The sequence below is a fragment of the Echiichthys vipera genome (genome assembly GCF_963691815.1).
Source record: "Echiichthys vipera genome assembly, chromosome: 22".
Taxonomy (NCBI): domain Eukaryota; kingdom Metazoa; phylum Chordata; class Actinopteri; order Perciformes; family Trachinidae; genus Echiichthys; species Echiichthys vipera.
Window position 1 is genome coordinate 10,337,907 of NC_139847.1, and position 19,719 is coordinate 10,357,625.

Sequence of the window (19,719 nt, forward strand, 5' to 3'; positions counted from 1 at the left end):
GTACTAAAGAATCAACTGAATGTGTCAGGTTAGAAGAATACTTTCAAGTTGGTTTCCGATTGTTTCCTTCAAAATAAAACACATTTTAAGGATACAAATAACGGTGCACTAAAGCAGCTGTTACCTATGAGTTAAGTGGATGCATATACGTACGTAAACGTTAAACCGTTAATAAATAATGTCTATTTCGATGTTCTTTACTTAACAGTCCGGTGGAGATATGTGTAGCAAAGGCAATCTAATGTTCTTCCATAGCAGCTAAAAAAAACCATCTCTACATGGACAAATATAACAACCTGTAACATGGTCCGTGAAAGATCAAGGCAAACACAACTGTTTGAGAAGATGTAAAAGAGGTTCAGTTTGATTTTGGTTATCTCAAAAGTTTTCTTCATGTACATTTAAAGATGTTTGTAAATGAACCCTGATGGAATTTTAAATATGTTTTTGTATTTTTTTGTGATTGTATTGATCTGTATAACATATAATAATGATAAATACTTGCCAGATTTTGAGAGTTGCATTTGTTCTGAAAAAAGGAGCAAAATTATTTACACATAGGATATTTTCTGACACATTTATTGAATAAAAAAAAGGCAAAAGAGACCAGGCGGCCTGTTATAACTATATTACTTAAAGGGTTATTGTTCCTCATCACACGCTACAGAAGGAATAGGAGGAAGTAAAGAGGACAGAAGGGATGAGTGGGAGCCACTCACTGTGCAATAATCCACTCATACAGACCTGGACACTTCTTCTTTTTTTGTGCAATAACTTTATCCACCAATTAAATGCAATAATTTAAGCTTACTGCTCATTTCTGCCATATACAATCATACATATCTTATCTTATACATTTCTCTACACTTCACATCTGCTTTAATTTTCCGTGAATTTTATTTGACCTGTATTCTTACATCTTTATATGTTTAACTAAGAGTTTATTGTTTACTGCCTATTGTTTACATTCTATGTTTGGCTAAGAGTTTATTTTTACTTTTTATTTTTTTACTTTCTGTATTTATTTAGCTAAGAGTTTATTGTTTATCTTTTATTTCTTTATACCTCCTTATTTTCTACATACGTTTTTTGTAAGCTGCTGGAAATTCAATTTCCTTGAGGGAGTCTATTTATTTATTTATACATTTATTTATTTATGTATTTTCTTAACTATTTTTTTATTTAGTTGTGCATTTATTTAATCATTTATTTTATTTATTAAAAAAAACATATATAATAATAATAATAACTGTATTTGTATATCACCTTTAAAAACAGCGGTTTACAAAGCGCTTTGACAGCGAAATACACATATATAGAGTGTAAACAAAACAAATAATAATAATTATAATAGTCACATCCAGTAGGGTACAACATAACCATATTTACATAGCATTATATAGAAAGAAGGGCTAAAGGTGCTTGCAAAGAAAGATAAAGAGATCATAAAGATGATAAAAGACAATAAAAAGAAAAGAAAAAAGTAAATATATTACTGTTTAATACTACTGGTACACTTTTTATAAAAGTGTATCAATGCGAGACTTTCTATCCTGTGCCTGAGGCAAACATACTGTACTATTACTTTGAAAGAAAAAAAGCTTCCTTTGTCCGGCCAAACGTCGAGATGGCAGCCAATCGACGAATCCATAGTTCCTAGCTCTCTTGTTTCTAGACGACACCAAATAGATGTGGCACCGGGTGTAACCAACATAGGCTAGTTAGATGTAGCTAAGCTAGCTGTAGATTTTTATCCACGTAAACAGCTGTTAGATAGGTAACACACATGCGGTTTTTGAGGCATACTAATGAAACTCGTCTGTGTCACTTTATTTCACACCCACATTGCTGCTGTCGTCTTCGGGTTAGCTCGGTTTGTTTTCATCATTAGCTGTTAGTTAGCTTAGTTAGCCTCTCAGCTAGCTGGGTACGGTATCGTATGGGTGACAAAGTTAGCCGTGACTTCACCGGGTGTCTGGTTGCCTGAGCTCACATTTCGGACACGTCAAGGTAAACATTTAGCCGTCGGCGAGTTTGAAAGCTAAGCTCTAAAGAATTGGGTTTATAATGGTATAAAACTCACCCGTCAACTGTTTAACAAGGAGGGTCATTTGTTTACATATAATGCATTTTTTTTATCAGAGTATAGCATTCCTGTGCTTCCTCGAGAGTATACAGTTGTCTTTCGCAGTTCCTCCAGGTATTACAATTCTACTTCCATCAGCAATAGAGATACTATCCTGCAAACCCTCTACCAGAGCTTTATATAGGAGTATACAACTAATAATAGATATATATAGATGAGTCTGAAGTAATTAGTATTTTGATATAGAATGTCTTTTTTTTTTAAATATCTCAAATAAGGTGCGAGGGGTGTGGTGTCTCTGAGATGATTGCACAGATGTTAATTCAATTCAGTTCAATTCAAAAAACTTTATTTGTCCCCGGGGGGCAATTCAGGGCACACAGAGCAGCAAATAACGACAGTGCAATTATACAAAAACATTTTAACCTATCAACAAAATGAAGTGTAAAAGAAGAATAAGTGTCAGGACGTTAGTGTGTTAGTACAGGTTAGAATCCAGTCACAGAGATATAAGTGGACAGTGATCGGATTCAGATGAGGTCAGACATGATACATATATGTAACGAGCAGACGTAAACATAACTATAGTGCAGTAATAGAGTATAAATATAATATATAACTTTAAGATGTGTTATTGTAAGATTTCTGTTAGATTTTGATCCTCTCTGCTCCCTTTGTCACAACACAGATGTTACAACACGACATGTTGTTTGGGGATGCTCTCTTAGTCAAACACTGGCATGAAATGACCCTCTTTTTAAACGAAAGTTAGGTGTACAAGTCAAACTCAAAATGGATTTTATTAATTTTTGGGTATTTTTGAAAATAAATCCCCTGTCAAAAAGTTGTATGTTGTTAATCTTTTCTTATTATTAACTACATTCTATACGAATTTGCAAACCAGAAACCACATTTTATTGTTTTCGTTTCTTACTTTAATGCCTATCTGCACACACTGAAGTACTGCACCAGCTGCAAACACAGTTTTAAAACACTGACATGTGTGTTAGTTGGTTATATTAAGTTGAAAGGGAATTAAGAATAAGAAGAAGTAGAATTTGTTTTCAGCTTTCAGGAATTGACAAATATAAATAGCAGAAAAATATAATAATACATCAAATTCAAATAGAAAATAGAAAAATTAAATAAAAGGCCCAAGAGTGTATATGTCTCGTCAGTTAATCATTATTTTCTATATATGTGCTTGTGTGTGTGTGTGTTATGTGGTATGGCATTTATGATATTGAGAGACTGAAAACAACATTTTTCTGGCATTTTTTTCTGTGAAAATAACTTATGATGATTAACAGATGATCAAAATAGCTTGTAATTGTATTTTTCTCAATCTATTAGTTCTCATTTCATTTGTCCTTTGTAGAAAGCTGTCTCAAAACATCATGTCGGTTGTTTATAGGACAATGCCATCTAATTGAATGTGATGAGCAAGTGCATTATTAAGTATATTGAATACTGAGTATTGTACTCTCTACAAATATGTAGTTTTCCACAGCTGTAAGGTGCTGGAAAAGCATGAAAATGCACCTTGAAATGCTTGAAAAGTGCTTGATTTTGACTTTATTATAATCAGGGTTCCTAAACCTTTTCCAGAGTTTTATAAATATTGATATATGTCAATTGGTTATATTAAGTTTACAGACGATTAAGAAGACAGAACATCTAAATCAGGCTTAAACACTAGTTTTGTTAGTGAAGTGTGTCATCAGTGAACCTTTATTGATTCCATGGTTAATCTTTGACCTGTCACTCCACACTGAAAGATCAATATCAACCACCAGTAATGATGTATCTTAAACGTGTAGTGTAAGATGTTGAGATGGTTAGTATTCAAGTAAGGCTGTAACTAACAAAGATTTTCAATTTTCATCATAAATAAATATGCTTATTATTCTCCCGTTTAATCATTTCAGCGTCAAAATGCCAGAAAACAAGAGCGAATGCCTATTGCAGAGTCATAAAGCCTTGTCTGACCAACAGTCCCCAATACAGAAATATTCACTTTAATGTCAACAAGAAAACCAGCAAATCTCCCCAGAAGCTTGGAGCTGTGGATTTCTGTCATTTTTGCCTCGAGAATGACTTAAACGACGAGTCGATTAACAAAATTGTTCCTGGTTCCTCTTCAATAAGAAACGCTGCTACACTTAACTGTACTTCACTGTACTTAACTGTAACTTACTTCAGTAAGAAATGCTGCTACATTTTTAACACTGTTATAATGTATCGCTCCTTCTCACTTATTTAGTTTGTACTTATTTTATTCAGTATGCTGCTAAACTGCACAGTGCGTATTGTTGTGTATTGTATTTACCTACGCTTAACCATAATGTCTTTTGCACTCTGTCACACTTAGTTAATTGTTTGATTTATTTTACGTTAGGTTTATTTTGATTTGATTTATGTTTATGCTTATTGTCACTCTGATCCTTTCCCATCTTTGTATTGAAACTGTTGCACAATAATTTCCCTCGGGATAAATAAAGCCTCTTGAATCTTGAATCTTGGTTAATTTTGTGATGATCTACTTGTTATTTAACGATTCCCACTCCACAGGAGAGAACAAACCTTGTCGTGTTATCTTTTCTTTTTTTTTTAACATTCTTAACTTTCAATTTGCCCTTTTAGGTTCCTCAAATCTGTCTGTTGATTTTGGGGGCTGTGATGTCGGAGCCCAAGACCCCCACTCCCACTCCTGCTGGCGACATGTACAAAGGATGGGTGTTCAAGTGGACAAATTACATCAAGGGTTATCAGCGGAGGTGGTTCGTCCTGAGCAATGGGTTGTTGTCATACTACAGGTAAGCTTTCTTAGGAAACAGACAAAGGAATGATAACCTTGATCACATCACCAGAGATATGTCAGCTTTGATCTGCTGTAACTACTATTTAATTACACCAAACTAGCCTTCAGCAGCACGCACTCAACCTCACCGTATTGATATTTCTGTTCTGTTTTAGTTAACTTCCTTTATAGATTGAAGGCTAGCTTTAATATTGCAATTAAAGTACACAAACGGCACATGTGTTGCTTTTTCTATTCAGTAAAATGTTCCCAAAATGTCAAATCCAACACCTCTAGTTATTTATACCTGTGGTTATTAGGACTCAGGCAGAGATGGGCCACACGTGTCGAGGCACAATCAACTTGGCCACAGCAACAATCACTGTGGATGACGCCTGCAACTTTGTCATCTCCAATGGCGGGGCACAGACGTATCACCTGAAGGCCAGCTGTGAAGTGGAACGTCAGCGCTGGATCACTGCGCTGGAACTGGCCAAAGCTAAGGCGGCCCGCATGCAGGCTGAGTCAGGTAAAACAAACAAACAAACAAACAAACAGGCAGATGGAAAAAACAGAAAAGGCATTCAGAGGCAGATATGGCTTTTTTGAACGCATTTTTGAACGTCTTTTGCTTTCCTTTTAACAGATGACTCGGGAGATGATTTTCCCTCATCATCCCCGCCAGCCGCACCGGGACAAGGTGGCGCGTCACAGAATTCAGAAGTTCAGTCTGCTCTCAGAACACTAGGCAGCAAGGTGGAAGATCTCAGCACGTGCAACGACCTCATTTCAAAGCACGGCTCTGCCCTCCAGAGGTCAGGCTTTAACACTCTTTTTTGGCTTCACTCTGGCGTTTACATGCTAAGTTCCGATGGGGTGTTAAACTGTTTGCAGAACAGCCGTTAATGAAATACTGCGGTTGAGACTAAAAACAGCATGAGTTATAAAAATAAACCTATGTATGCCTTTTACACTGTAATATGATCATATATTGTCCCAACTGTTTATCCATTTTGATCTTTATTTCAGGTCTTTATCAGAACTGGACAGTTTGCGTCTGACAGGGGACGCCGGGGACAAGATTCGTCAGGTGACAGAGAGGGCCACGCTGTTCCGCATCACCTCTAACGCCATGATTAATGTAGGTGTCGCCTCCTTTCTCAGTTTATCTTGTATTATCCTGTATAATGTTTTAATGATGGTGGGCCTCGTGACTATACTCCGCGCAGCCAGTACTCTGTGCAGGCCAAATTACTTTCTATAATTTGGATTTTGGGTTTCAATGGTTGTAGTTTGACCCTGTTTGATGTTCCGCCCCTCAGGCATGCCGAGACTTCCTTTCGCTGGCTCAGGGTCACAGCAAGCGATGGCAGAAGGCGCTCCAAGCAGAACGGGACCAGCGGGTCAGGCTGGAGGAGACATTAGAGCAGCTGGCCAAGCAGCACAACAACCTGGAGCGAGCATTCAGAGGGGCTTCACAGTCCAACGCTACTGCAGACAATAAAAGTAAGAGGTGACTCTGAGCGCTTCGCAAGTTACAGATAGGATATGGGTAATCTCTATAAACAGATTCTGCATACTGGTGTGGAATCTGAAGGCAAAGTGACAAGCTTTGGATAGCAGAAGCGGTCTGGTTTCAGTTTGTAGTCTGCGTAGTATTTTCTAATAACGTTTGAGCATGCGCTGGTTACATGCAGGGGAACAGTCTGTGTGGAGAGCTAATGAGGCAGAATGTCATGCAATCACAGAGCCCATCCGCTATTATCTGACGACAATTTAGCATCTGATTAGCTTTTCTTATAATTTATTCACATTCATTCACATTCATATGCAGATATCTGTTAATAGAGACACGCTAATTATACCATAAACAATGACTGCCACTCGGAAGAGAAGGCCTTGTCCCAGATATGCGCTGGCTACACAAAAAAGCCCCCAAATATTAGCTGTTGCCCCCAGAGGCTAAATTATTGTCAGATAGCCGATGGGTTCCGAGATGAGGATATGGTCAGCTGTTTCCCAACTCTTTCTTCTTTACACTCCCTTCTCCTCACTTCGCACTCCTACCCTTTTCACTCCATTATCTTAATTTGACAGATTTTTATGCCTCTACGTCGGTGACAGCCGTGGCCGGAGCGATATATGTTTTTGGGTTGTCCGTTCGTCTGTCCGATTCTGGTGAACGTAATATCTCCCATGGAGGGATTTTCTTCAAATGTGGTACAAATGTCCACTTGGACTTAAGGATGAAGTGATTCGATTTTGGAGGTCAATGGCCAAGGTCACTGTGACGGTGTTGATGCATGAGGTCGATGTCTTCACACACCTTAAGTGTGAAATCGCTAGCCCTACTCCCACTCTGCGCTGGCAGCAGAGGTCACAGAGCAGAGACCTCACTAAATGTGTTTTTGGCCGTAAGACGTGAATTCCTACACATTTCACACAAGTGTCTAATAGGATAAAACAATGAAGTGATGATATTTTTATATCCCAAAGCTCAACTTCAGTGTAACATCATAATGTTTCTATCCATTATCCGTGGACCGAAAGTGGCACTAATCTTGAAACAGTGGTGTTTGTAAAGATCTTCTGTGCTGCCTGTTTGAAGATGTGTGTGAAGCTTCTGTGTTTTGCCAAAATATCCACTTGATACCTTTACCTTTCAACTTGACGGGTTGGTTAATTAGCTGTTGGGACTTTGCTCTGGCCGGTGTGCTAATTTCTCATTTTACAGCTTAACAGTACACTAAAATGAGTTTGTGAAAACATTTTATGCAAGAAATAGGCAAAACACAAACACAAGATTGATTTAAATTTGATCAACGCTGCCTAGTTTTCCAGTTTGATCACAGTCCAAAAGCAGTCATTGACACTATTAGAGACTGCTTGGCTCTGAGTGATGGTTTTCCTTTGGGCGTGGTGATATCTTGCAGATGCCATTAGGTGCACCAGGTGGAGGCAGAGGTTCATTTTTTTTTTTCAGATTGTCTGTCTCATGTAGTGCTGTCAGGAAATATTGACAGTTTCAGCAAGTATGACAAAACATTTTTATAGAAGTTAAACATTAACATCCCCATTTCCAAGATATTAATCTAAAGAGAAAATGCATGGAAAGGATCCAAGTTTTTTAAAAAAAGGGTAAATTATGACTGTAAATTATTTTTCAGTCTATGTATTAGAAACACTTACTGAACTGTTTTTTTGTTAAGGTGCTTCCGGACTGGGAAAAGGTGAGGCCAGTGACGAGGACGATGACAACGAGTTCTTTGATGCCATGGAAGAGGCTCCTGAGTTTATCACTGTACCTGCAGACCCCCAGTTCCACAAGTCAGTGCACACTCATTCAACACACACATCCTCATTCAACACAGACTCTTTACTCCATGCAGCCTGTACTCTATGCAGGCCAAATTAAATGGTCAAAATAGTTTATATTAATTGGATCTTGGGTTTCAATGGTTTCAGATTGACCCTTTTTGATGTTTCGTACTCATTAAACCCACATACACTTGTTTACTGCGCAGTGCAGTCATGCAAGGAAATACTTTCAGTGTTGTTTTCCCCATGCCTTTATTATTCCTTGGAAGGTTTATTTATTCAACAAAGTTCTTTTGTATGACTGTCTGTCATGAGATGTTATTAAGTCAGACAGGTTAAAGTCTTCACACACCTCAATTGTGAAATGACTAGCTATTAACACACTCCCTTATTGTTGTACGGGTGTTGTGCATTTGTTACTCCCCGCGATCGGTGTGAAAGACACAAAGACGGAATGGCGAGACAGATCTGTTTCACCTCTGAGTCGGCGTCAGAGGTGGTCACATCTGTGTGAATGGGAAAGCCTGCAGGATGGTTATAGAAGTGTTATTAATAACTTAAACATTGCGGGCAATAGTCCATCGTCTCTTCCTTTCTCTCTTTTCTCCGTTTCCGTCTCTCAAACACACTTCTCTCTACAGACATTTGTGCTACTATAATGTATAAAGTTGTCAGTTGGTATCAGTTAAACTACTTCTTACTCTATTGCCGTGTAGTTAAACTGGCTGCTTTGTGTAGGCAGAAACCTTCCAGACACTGACGGTCTCTTTGTTTTTTAATCTCTTTGCAGAAGGTCAAGCAGTAATGTCAGCGGTTTCAACAGTGAAATGTGTCCTGATGATCAGTCGGTGGGTGTTATTTAAGCCTCTGGAATGACTTTTAAAAAAACGGGTTCACTGATTTTCAGCTAAAACCTCATTAAAATGTTACTTATCATCATTTATTATTCTAAATATAAATGAAAAGTTGTAATGCAAAGCTGCTGCAGGGTGGCAGATTTCTTAATACCAAAGGTGGGATTTTGAAAGCTTTATCATTTTCAGAAGCTTTAATGCCGTTTATTGACATCATTTTCTTCCCTTTAGCTTAATGAGGAGCCTCTAGCGATGAACCAGGAATCTCCGTCTCAGGAGTTGGTACCCCTGAAGAAGAGGCGGACACGCATTTCAGACAAACCCAACTACTCTCTCAACCTGTGGAGTATCATGAAGAACTGTATCGGCAAAGAGCTCTCCAAGATCCCGATGCCTGTGAGTATTTTCTTTAGAGGTTTCTCAACATCGTATGTGACTAAGAGGAAATGTTTTTTTTTTGGCGAAGCCCGTAAAGGCCTCGGGCAGTCTCACCACCTCTTCTGCAACCCAAGTCGCTGTTCCTTTTATGTCTTTGTGTGGTTACAACAAAAATGTATTAATTGCAACATTTCAACAAGGTAATAACAGAGTGAGAGTTCACAGCAGTGCACAATAGACTTCTGGCACCAGCATCCTGTGATGACTGTTTGATTCCCTTCATTCCGGCTATACTGGCTGAACAACATTCTGTAAATTCTGTCTGAGGTTGAAATAGCCCTATTGACTGATTCAAAGAAGGAGCAGTTACAAACAAGTTGTGTTTTTTCTGACGTACGCACAGTAGAAGATCATCTGTGATAATAATTTGTTTGTGGCAGACAAGACATTGTGTTTGGTTTGGCTTTATTTGTGATAAACAAACCACAAATAACATACTTGCCTTGTCAGAAAACAAGAAGAAAACCACAATAAAATTCACAGTTTGAATCCAACATAATACAAACAAGTTATGCATAAAATTGAAGCCTGATGCTGCATAATAACAAAAGTTAATAAAGCATGATATTATAATGGTACTGGTCCACCCCTAATAATGATAACTACTAGCTATATTACATAAGAACATTGTGAAATGCTAATTGAGTTATTGTTATTAACAGAAGAGAACATACTCATTAAACAGACCGTACATTTTTCTAAAATATTAAACTGATAAATTGGCCATATATAGATAGATATCTTTTTAGTACAGGTTCATACATTCTGTAAGTGGGCCTGTTGTTGCTCAGACGAATTGTGATGGTAGAAATTAACATTTCAAACTTAATGTTATGGGCACTTTAAATGATGAGGAATGGAAACATGAATTCACATTTGAATCCTGCTCTCTAGGTAAACTTCAACGAGCCCATTTCCATGCTGCAGCGGTTGTCGGAGGACCTTGAGTACCACGAGCTGCTGGATAAGGCCTCCAAGTGCCAAAGTTCACTGGAGCAAATGTGCTACGTTGCCGCCTTCTCTGTGTCCTCCTACTCGACCACCGTCTACCGCACAGGCAAGCCCTTCAACCCTCTCCTGGGAGAAACGTATGAGCTGGACCGCCGGAGAGAAAGTGGCTACCGCTCCCTTTGTGAGCAGGTAAGAGAAAAAGAAACACAGAAAGATGGAGGGTTTCCAACTAACAGGAAGTGAAACTGAACAAAGAATGAATGTCCAGAAGGATGACTGGAAATCCACCATTGACTCAGCATTTTGAGAGTATTTTGCTTCCCTTTTTTGATATGTTTGGGGATGTTCATGTTACAGAGAAGTAGCATTCATGTGTGTAAACTAATGCAATGAGGAATAGACGGGCAGGATTATGATATTTGAGAGTCAGAGGAGTGGCGGCAGTTAAACGTGTAATTAAATCATTGTTTGCTTCTTTTATCTGGTAACATTTTACACTTCTTATTACAAGTAATTGTGTTTGTGGCATTTTGAGGTGAAATAACAAAAGCTAAAGAAAGTATATTTTTTGTTATGATTTTAAATTGGTGCACAATGGTATGAGCGGTTGAAAAAGCTACTTACATTTTATTTTTTTTATGAAGCACAATGTGGGGGAAAAAGGATTGTTTAAAGCAGAGACAGGAAATGGTTAGTTGAGGAGATTGCAGGACACAGATTGGAGGCTTAATGTTGGAAAATCACACAAGCAGAATGGTTTCTATTCCTGAAGACCAAGAAAATATATCCAGTCCCACTAATCCAATAAATTGTGCTTTCAGGCAGCAAATCCGGTGATCAGGCAGCTGCGGAGACGGCTGGATTTAGAGCTTTTATATGCTGTATATATTATTTATGGTTTATTTGATAGGGACAGATATAATATACATAGACTGAAAACAGCTATCTGATGCTAGTATCATAGTGTAACTCTCGTCTACAATATATATATCTATATACATATGTATGTATATCTATATCTACAGTGCATCCGGAAAGTATTCACAGCGTTTCACTTTTCCCACATTTTATTACGTTACAGCCTTATTCCAAATTGTATTAAATTAATCTCTGTCCTCAAAATTCTACACATAATGCCCCATTATGACCACGTGAAAAAAGTTTTCTTGAGAGTTTTGAAAATGTATTAAAATTAAAAAACAAAGAAATCATATTTACATAAGTATTCACAGCCTTTGCTTAATACTTTGTCGAACCACCTTTGGAAGCCTCTACAGCCTCAAGTCTTTTTGAATATGATGCCACAAGCTTGGCACACCTCTCTTTAGGCAGTTTTGCCCATTCTTCTTTGCAGTACCTCTCAAGCTCTATCAGGTTGGATGGGAGACATCTGTGCACAGCCATTTTCAGATCTCTCCAGAGATGTTCAATCGAATTCAAGTCTGGGCTCTGGCTGGGCCACTCCAGGACATTCACAGAGTGGTCCTGAAGCCACTCCTTTGAGATCTTGGCTGTGTGCTTGGGGTCGTTGTCCTGCTGAAAAATGAACCGTCGCCCTAGTCTGAGGTCAAGAGCATTCTGGAGCAGGTTTTCATCCAGGATGTCTCTGTACATTGCTGCATTCATCTTTCCCTCTATCCTTACTAGTCTGCCAGTTCCTGCTGCTGAAAAACATCCCCATAGCATGATGCTGACACCACCATGCTTGACTGTAGGGATTGGTATTGGTATTGTGATGAGCAGTGCCTGGTTTCCTCCAAACATGACGCCTGGCATTCACACCAAAGAGTTCAATCTTTGTCTCATCAGACCAGATAGTTTTGTTTCTCATGGTCTGAGAGTCCTTCAGGTGCCTTTTGGCAAATTCCAGACGGGCTGCCTTGTGCCTTTTACTAAGGAGTGGCTTTCGCCTGGCCACTCTACCATACAGGCCTGACTGGTGGATTGCTGCAGTGATGGTTGTCCTTCTGCAAGGTTCTCCTCTCTCCACGGAGGAACGCTGGAGCTCTGACATAGTGACCATCGGGTTCTTGGTCACTCCCCTGACCAACGCCCTTCACCCCGATTGCTCAATTTAGACGACCGGCCAGCTCTAGGAAGAGTCCTGGTGGTTCCAAACTTCTTCCATTTATGAATGATGGAGGCCACTGTGCTCATTGGGAAATTCAAAGCAGCAGATATTTTTCTGTATCCTTCCCCAGATTTGTACCTCGAGACAATTTTGTCTACAAACAATTCCTTTGACTTCACGCTTGGTGTTTGTGCTCTGACATGCAGTCACTGTGGGACCTTATATAGACAGGCGTGTGCCTTTCCAAATCATGTCCTATCAACTGGATTTACCACAGGTGGACTCCATTTAAGCTGTAGAAACATCTCAAGGATGATCAGTGGAAACAGGATGCACCTGAGCTCAATTTTGAGCTTCATGGTAAAGGCTGAATACTTAAATAAATGTGATTTCTTTGTTTTTTAATTTTAATAAATTTTCAAAACTCAAGAAAACTTTGTTCACGTGGTCATAATGGGGCATTATGTGTAGAATTTTGAGGACAGAGATTAATTTAATACAATTTGGAATAAGGCTGTAACGTAATAAAATGTCTATATATAGATATCTATAGATAGATATAGATATCTATATCTACATATCTATCTTTATCTATTTATATATAGATATCTATAGAAATAGATATGTAGATATAGATTTCTATATATAGATATATCTATATATAGATATAGATATATCTACACACACACACACATATATACACATATCTATATATATATATAGATATCTCTCTCTATATATATATATACAGTATATATATTAATATAGATATAGATATCTATCTCTATAGATATCTATATATAGATATAGATATCTATATCTACATATCTATCTCTATAGATATTTATATATAGATATCTATATATCGATATAGATATATCTGCACAATTGTGAAAGATGCTGTAGACGTCACTGAGAGCACCAGGGGGATGTTCTGCGTATATGGAAACATTTCAGTCTTCATACTTGATGACATCACATCAAGTCAGAGACTTTCTGAACGTAGGCTTAGGCCACGGAAAAATCATACTGGATTTTGAAAATGGGCGTAGGGACAAACTATTCAGATGAGTGCTATAAATAGATTAACATCAACAGTGGTGTTTTCATGCTCTGAAGTATAATAACAGGGTTTTTGTCATCCTCCACAGATCTGTCAGCATGTGTCTTTGTTACAAATAGACGACAACATACCATTCATTTTTCCCCCTCAAGTGTTCTTTTTTTATACCATTTGTTCACTTTACGTCTCTACCTCTTTCTCAGGTAAGCCACCACCCTCCTGCAGCAGCGCATCATGCCATCTCTGATCGCGGCTGGACGCTGAGGCAGGAAATCACTGTTGCCAGCAAGTTCAGGGGAAAATACCTTTCCATTATGCCTTTAGGTAAGAGGCGCTCTGCTTCATAACATAGTAAGCATGACTTTTAGTTTGATTGTGACGTAGGTTGAGGGTGTGATGCAGACATTGGAGTTATTTCCTGAACACAGAAGCGTGCAGAGCAGTGTTCTTTTGAGAGATCAGTGAATACAGGTTTAGAAATGTAGCAGACACTCCTTTGTTTAATCAAAGATTAACATGAGGATACTATTGAATAACAAACAATGGTTTTGTTTGTTGCATGAAGTTTATCTGGTTCTGTCTGCATCCTTTCTTTCCTCAGGCACAATTCATGCAATCTTTGAAAAGGGCAACAATCACTACACATGGAAGAAAGTTACCACCACAGTGCACAACATCATTGTAGGAAAGCTATGGATTGATCAGGTGAGACGGACGGAGTTAGATCATACAAAGTCATAAATCATACATAGATTTATACATACAATTGTGAGATGAGCAGGGAAATGTGATTGATGCAGCAGTACCACAGAAACAACAAGATACATACAGGTAAGTTTAGAAACAACAGAAGTAAATAAAAGAGTACATAAACTAAAATAAGAAATGATAAAAATAGAAAACTATACAGGAGCATTTGGAGATAAAAAAAAACACCATAAAGTGAGTGGTGGACATCTGGTACTTTACATTTTATACACTGAAAAAATAAACAGCCCATCTACACACTGCGCCAGGATACATTTGAGCATGTATTTATAATTTTAATTATCATACATTTAATTATTCATTCCTAATTATTTTTTTTTAAACTTTATTTATTGGTTTTTACAATTGAAAATGTGACCGCATACATACAGGAATGCAAGAAAAAACTTTTTTCAGGACGTCTTAAAGCCAGTCTAAGCTTTTCTAGCTTCAGGAGTTGTAGCGTATCTCTAACCCATTGTTTTTAGGACGGTGGGGTAGCTTGCTTCCAATTAAGTAAGATTATTCCTCTCACCAAGAGGGTAAAAAAAGCAATGCAGTCAGATTGTGCCCCAGGAAGATGATCATCCTCACATTGAATACCAAATATGTCTGTGAGAGGGTTGAGGTTTATTGGTCTTTTAAATATATTGGATAGGGCATCGACTATAGAAAACCAGTAACCTGAGAGTCTCGGACAAGACCAGAATGTGTGCGCTAATGTTGCAGGACATAATTATTGATTTTTATCGATTTTTTTGACTTCCCATTGACATCACACTAGTCTTTGCAGCCTTACGAGTATTCTACATTGCCTTGCACTACAAATGCTAGGGATGCAAATTTTAAATGATCTCTTTAATCGATTGCTGGCTGCCATAACAACCACTAATCCATTAATAATTAATAATTGATGTATTATTTCCCATTAGAAAACAGTTTTCTTTGTCAAACCACTGACATGACCCATGTGCGATGCAACTCAGAGTAGACTACACTAGGAGTTAAAAGGAACAAGTAACCACCAATTTACTTTAATGATGACCTAAATAACACAAATTGATCACTGATGATATAAATTTGCAACACTCCCAACTGCGATTAATGAAAAAGGATTAATCATTAAGATCCCTAACACAGTGTAGATGATCCTGGTGGCTGACTTACACAGGGTTAACAGTGCATTTATCGTCATACTGCGATTTCTTTAAAATGTTCTTTTTCTTTCTCTCGGCCAGTCAGGAGAGATAGACGTGGTGAACCACACCACTGGAGACCGCTGCCACTTAAAGTTTGCTCCTTACAGCTACTTCTCCAGAGACGTGGCCAGGAAGGTGAGAAAAATGCAAAGAAGATTCAATTCTGCCCTTTTCTCTCTACACTTATTGTGTTTTTTTTATTTATTGTATTTATCCAAAATGCTTTACTCTTCTGTTAACCCTTTCTTTCTCTTTTCTTCAGGTGACGGGTGTGGTGATGGACAAAGACGGCAAGGCCCACTACGTTTTGTCGGGCACGTGGGATGAGAAGATGGAGTTTTCCCGGGTGATGCAGAGCAGCCGAGGAGGAGAGAATGGCACTGAGGGCAAACAGAAGACGGTCTATCAAACCCTCAAAGCCAGAGAGGTTTGGAGGAGGAACCCTCTACCGTAAGTACTATTACTACATAGTGTGCTTAACATTATGGTCTTTATAATATATCAGACTGAAAAGTGCTCAAAAGACAGCAGTGATCCAGCAAAATGTAATAATTTACTATAGAAAATACTTAGATTTGTATTTATTGTTGTCTTTTAACCACAAATAATCACAAAATATTTCATAATTTATATAATTTATCATTTAAGACAAGTCTGAATTTTCGGACTTCCAAATAGGGAAAGTGCACTGGAATGCCTGTCAAAGTGAACCTCTTACTAGCGAATTCGGGGTAGGTCGATCTCCCCCAAACTGTGCCACTGTGCGTCAGAGGTCAGGCAGGGGGAAGAGGGTAGGACTTTGGAGGGAAGCGCTGAGTGCTCTAACTGAAAAAATGCAAGAAAGGTAAGAATAGCTTAAAATTTAAAGGCTGCAAAACATGCAATAAAAAAAAGCAACAACAAGCTACTGTAAAGTTCCCATCAGTAACGACTTGCATGTAGATTGTTGGTCTGTTCAGCCCTTTGACTTTCAGTGCTGCTGTTCTTCATCTTTCATCTACCACAGTGAGGGAGCAGAGACCATGTACTACTTCACCAACTTGGCGTTGACCCTGAACGAGCACGAGGAGGGCGTGGCGCCCACTGACAGCCGGCGCCGGCCTGACCAGCGCCTGATGGAGGACGGCCGCTGGGACGAGGCCAACTCTGAGAAGCAGCGGTTGGAGGAGAAGCAGCGCAGCGTCCGGCGGGAGAGAGAGAGGGAAGCTGCCAGCCAACGTACCTCCAGCCAGTCAGAAGAAGGTGAGAGTCTCGTGTGTGTTTTCTTTGTCCGTGTTCCTCTCTGCCATGCATGGGGAAAATCTTGGAATGAAGGGGTAAAAAAAATCTCTGTGATCCCCCTTTTCTCTTCCAAAAGCTGTCGATGAGGACTCTCTTACTGATCCCTCCTTAAAAAGCAAGTATTTCTTTACTTCTTCACTTTCTCATGCTTTCATGTCTGTTCCAATCTCTCTCTCTCTCTCTCTCTCTCTCTCTCTCTCTCTCTCTCTCGCTCTCTCTCTCACTCTCTCTCTCTCTCTCTCTCTCTCTCTCTCAAGTGTTTTCTTTCCTCTGTTTTTGGTAACCCAGTTTTTCTCTCTTTCAGCCGCACCTCATGACAGCTACCAGGCACTTTGGTTCGAGCGCTGTGAGGATCGGATCACAGGTGAGCAAGTCCATATCTATAAGGGAGGCTACTGGGAAGCTAAGGACCGTGGCAGCTGGGAGGGTAGTCCGGATATATTTTGACCCCGGCATTGACTGCAAAGTGCCCTGAAGAGACTGATCCATCGAAGCCGCCTAGCGGACAGAAAGGCTACCACAAAGGCCGGCCTGTCCCCCACTTGGATGGCTGCCTCCCTCCAGTGGCTCTCTGTTTTAAGAGATCTCCAGGACCGTCACTACTGTCTGATCCTGATAGGGAGCAGGGTTTTTTCTTTTTTTTGTCCAGCCTCCCTCATCCCATTTTGGTCCCTGTCCTTTTGAGTCTTAGCATCGCCCCCTTGTTGCCATCACACATCTGAGAGGACTGGAACAAAATGTGCTGCTTTGACTCTGGTCAGGCTGAGCAGAAGGTGGGAGGAAATGAAATGGGCAGTGCTTCCAAATCATTAGTAGATCATTCTTTTAGTCTCTCGCCTCAAGTCTGTGCAGTCTCTCGGATCAGGAGCAGAAAAGGTTTTGTGCTGATAACACCCTGTGAGATAATGTAGTGTTCCTATTGTCGTCCACAGCATTGTGTGCTTTGGTAATAACTCTAAAAAAAGGGGTAAGACCTGGTTAATATATACATTTATATATAAATATGATTCAAATAATTTCATTAAACTGTCAACTGGTGGCCTTTAAGACATTAGCGAGGATTTCTTGTTTATCTCTGATTTAGTGTCTTAATGTAATGAAGTGAAAGTTTTGGTGTGCTTGTGTGTATGACTGTATATCTGCTCTTCCATTACTTTACAACACTGCCACTGTGCTGTGTTTAAAAAAAAAGAAATGATTGTCCAAAATACTGGCTCAACCTCCACACTGTCATAATTTTTCTTTCCTTCACAAAGGCCTGATGGAAAATATGATGGTGAACATTTTGACGTGGCTAAAAGGCCTAAACACCCTTTCTCTTCACCTTAGAGATGAGCAACCTGCTCGCACTTGTATTTACATCACATCTGAGTGGATTTGACGCTGACATTTGTAGCTGGTCTCTTGTGCAAGTACAGTAGTTTAGGGGGGGGACAGACTGCAGAGCTGCAAAATGGCAAAAAGCTGGTTCCAGTGCTGAGAAAATCTCACATTAGTGCAGTTTTATTCAGTAACTGTTAATGAAATGACCCCTTTCACAACATTGGAATAATGTTTTAGCCATTTTTCAGATAAAGTGAGTGGTAACTACGGGATATGTTGCGTGATTTTTGTGTTGAGAGAAACACAGGCAAACGAAGCAAAACAAAAGCAAACGCAGCGATGAAAGTAAACGTGTACCTGCTGAAGAGTTCATACATATGCAAGGACATTTTGACACCAAAAACATGAAATATAATGTGTGTGTGTGTGTGTGTTTGTGTGTGTGTGAGGATTTCATATTTTTGTTTGTAAGTGTACTTAAAAATGAAGAATAAAGAAACAAAGAATTTAAAAGCATTGCAAATAACTATGATTTTATAAATGTATAGAAATTCATATACTGTAGTATTGATACCTGTAAGGTCTTTTTTTTTTTCTTGTATTTTTGGTTCCTCATATTATTGGAAGAGGACTGTCTTCATTTTCAAAAAAAAGGGACTTTCCATACCTAATTGAGAGGGGAGACATTACATTGTTCAGTATTTTGTATTAACAAAGAAATTAAATCTGTAATAAACAAATGCTGTGATGTCCAACAAATGGAATTTTCATATTCTTTTTTTAATTTCATTTTTCTTCCAACATTCCCATAAATCATTTAGTAACACGAGGAATGTCTCTCCTTATGTTCAGTAGGAGCTCCATATGGGACGACATATGTTGTCAATAAATAATAAAACCCAATGAAAACAGGTTTGTGCTCCACTTGATCGTGTTATTTATATGAACAATAGTTGACATGTACTGAATTTGCTTTTTCACATACTAGGAACAAAATGTGTTTTTTAAAACAAATGACATGCCATTTTAAAAATCCCATTTTATTTGTGCCAGAACACCTTGTTAAATTGCTAAATTTACAATAAATATGTTACCTACTTATCATAAGAGTTGATTGTAAAAGCATGTTTTAAACTAAAATCTCAGTGTTTTCCAAAGTTAGGAAAATAAAAGTAAAAAGTAAAATTTGTCATATAATCCAGTTTACTGATATTGGTTTATTACACTGATATCGGTATCCGTGTTAACTGATAGTTAAAGTAACAACGAACCTCTCCCTACTTTTTACCTTCTGGCGTTCTTGCCCGGATCACACCAATTATCGTGGGTGTGCCCTTGGCCTTCATTTGGATGTCAACTACACACCTGTAACATTTCGTGACTGTATCTGGCACAGTTGCAACAACATCGCAGGCCGATTTAAGCATGTTTGCATTCTAATATTAGCATTTAGCTCAAAGTGCAGCTTCACAGAGCTTGCTTACAGTTAAAAAAAAAATATATATATATAAGACATTTTAATCTTTATCGGTTTGTAGACGTGTATTGATGATAGTACTGGTCAGGCTATCATAAAAAGTAGCAAACA

General features: G+C 38.6%; 1 protein-coding gene across 1 annotated transcript; it reads left to right on the forward strand.

The window, feature by feature from the left end:
• The first annotated feature begins 1,711 nt into the window (after nt 1–1,711).
• On the forward strand, nt 1,712–18,854 carry LOC310964315 (oxysterol-binding protein 1-like). Its single transcript, XM_083937397.1, has 17 exons — nt 1,712–2,010; nt 4,730–4,902; nt 5,207–5,415; nt 5,533–5,701; nt 5,916–6,027; nt 6,209–6,392; nt 8,096–8,213; nt 8,995–9,052; nt 9,290–9,454; nt 10,391–10,636; nt 13,785–13,905; nt 14,183–14,286; nt 15,567–15,662; nt 15,790–15,977; nt 16,534–16,769; nt 16,885–16,923; nt 17,113–18,854. The coding sequence occupies exons 2-17, from the start codon at nt 4,766–4,768 to the stop codon at nt 17,253–17,255; spliced, it is 2,325 nt and encodes a 774-aa protein (XP_083793523.1). The 5' UTR covers nt 1,712–2,010; nt 4,730–4,765; the 3' UTR covers nt 17,256–18,854.
• The last annotated feature ends 865 nt before the right edge of the window (nt 18,855–19,719 follow it).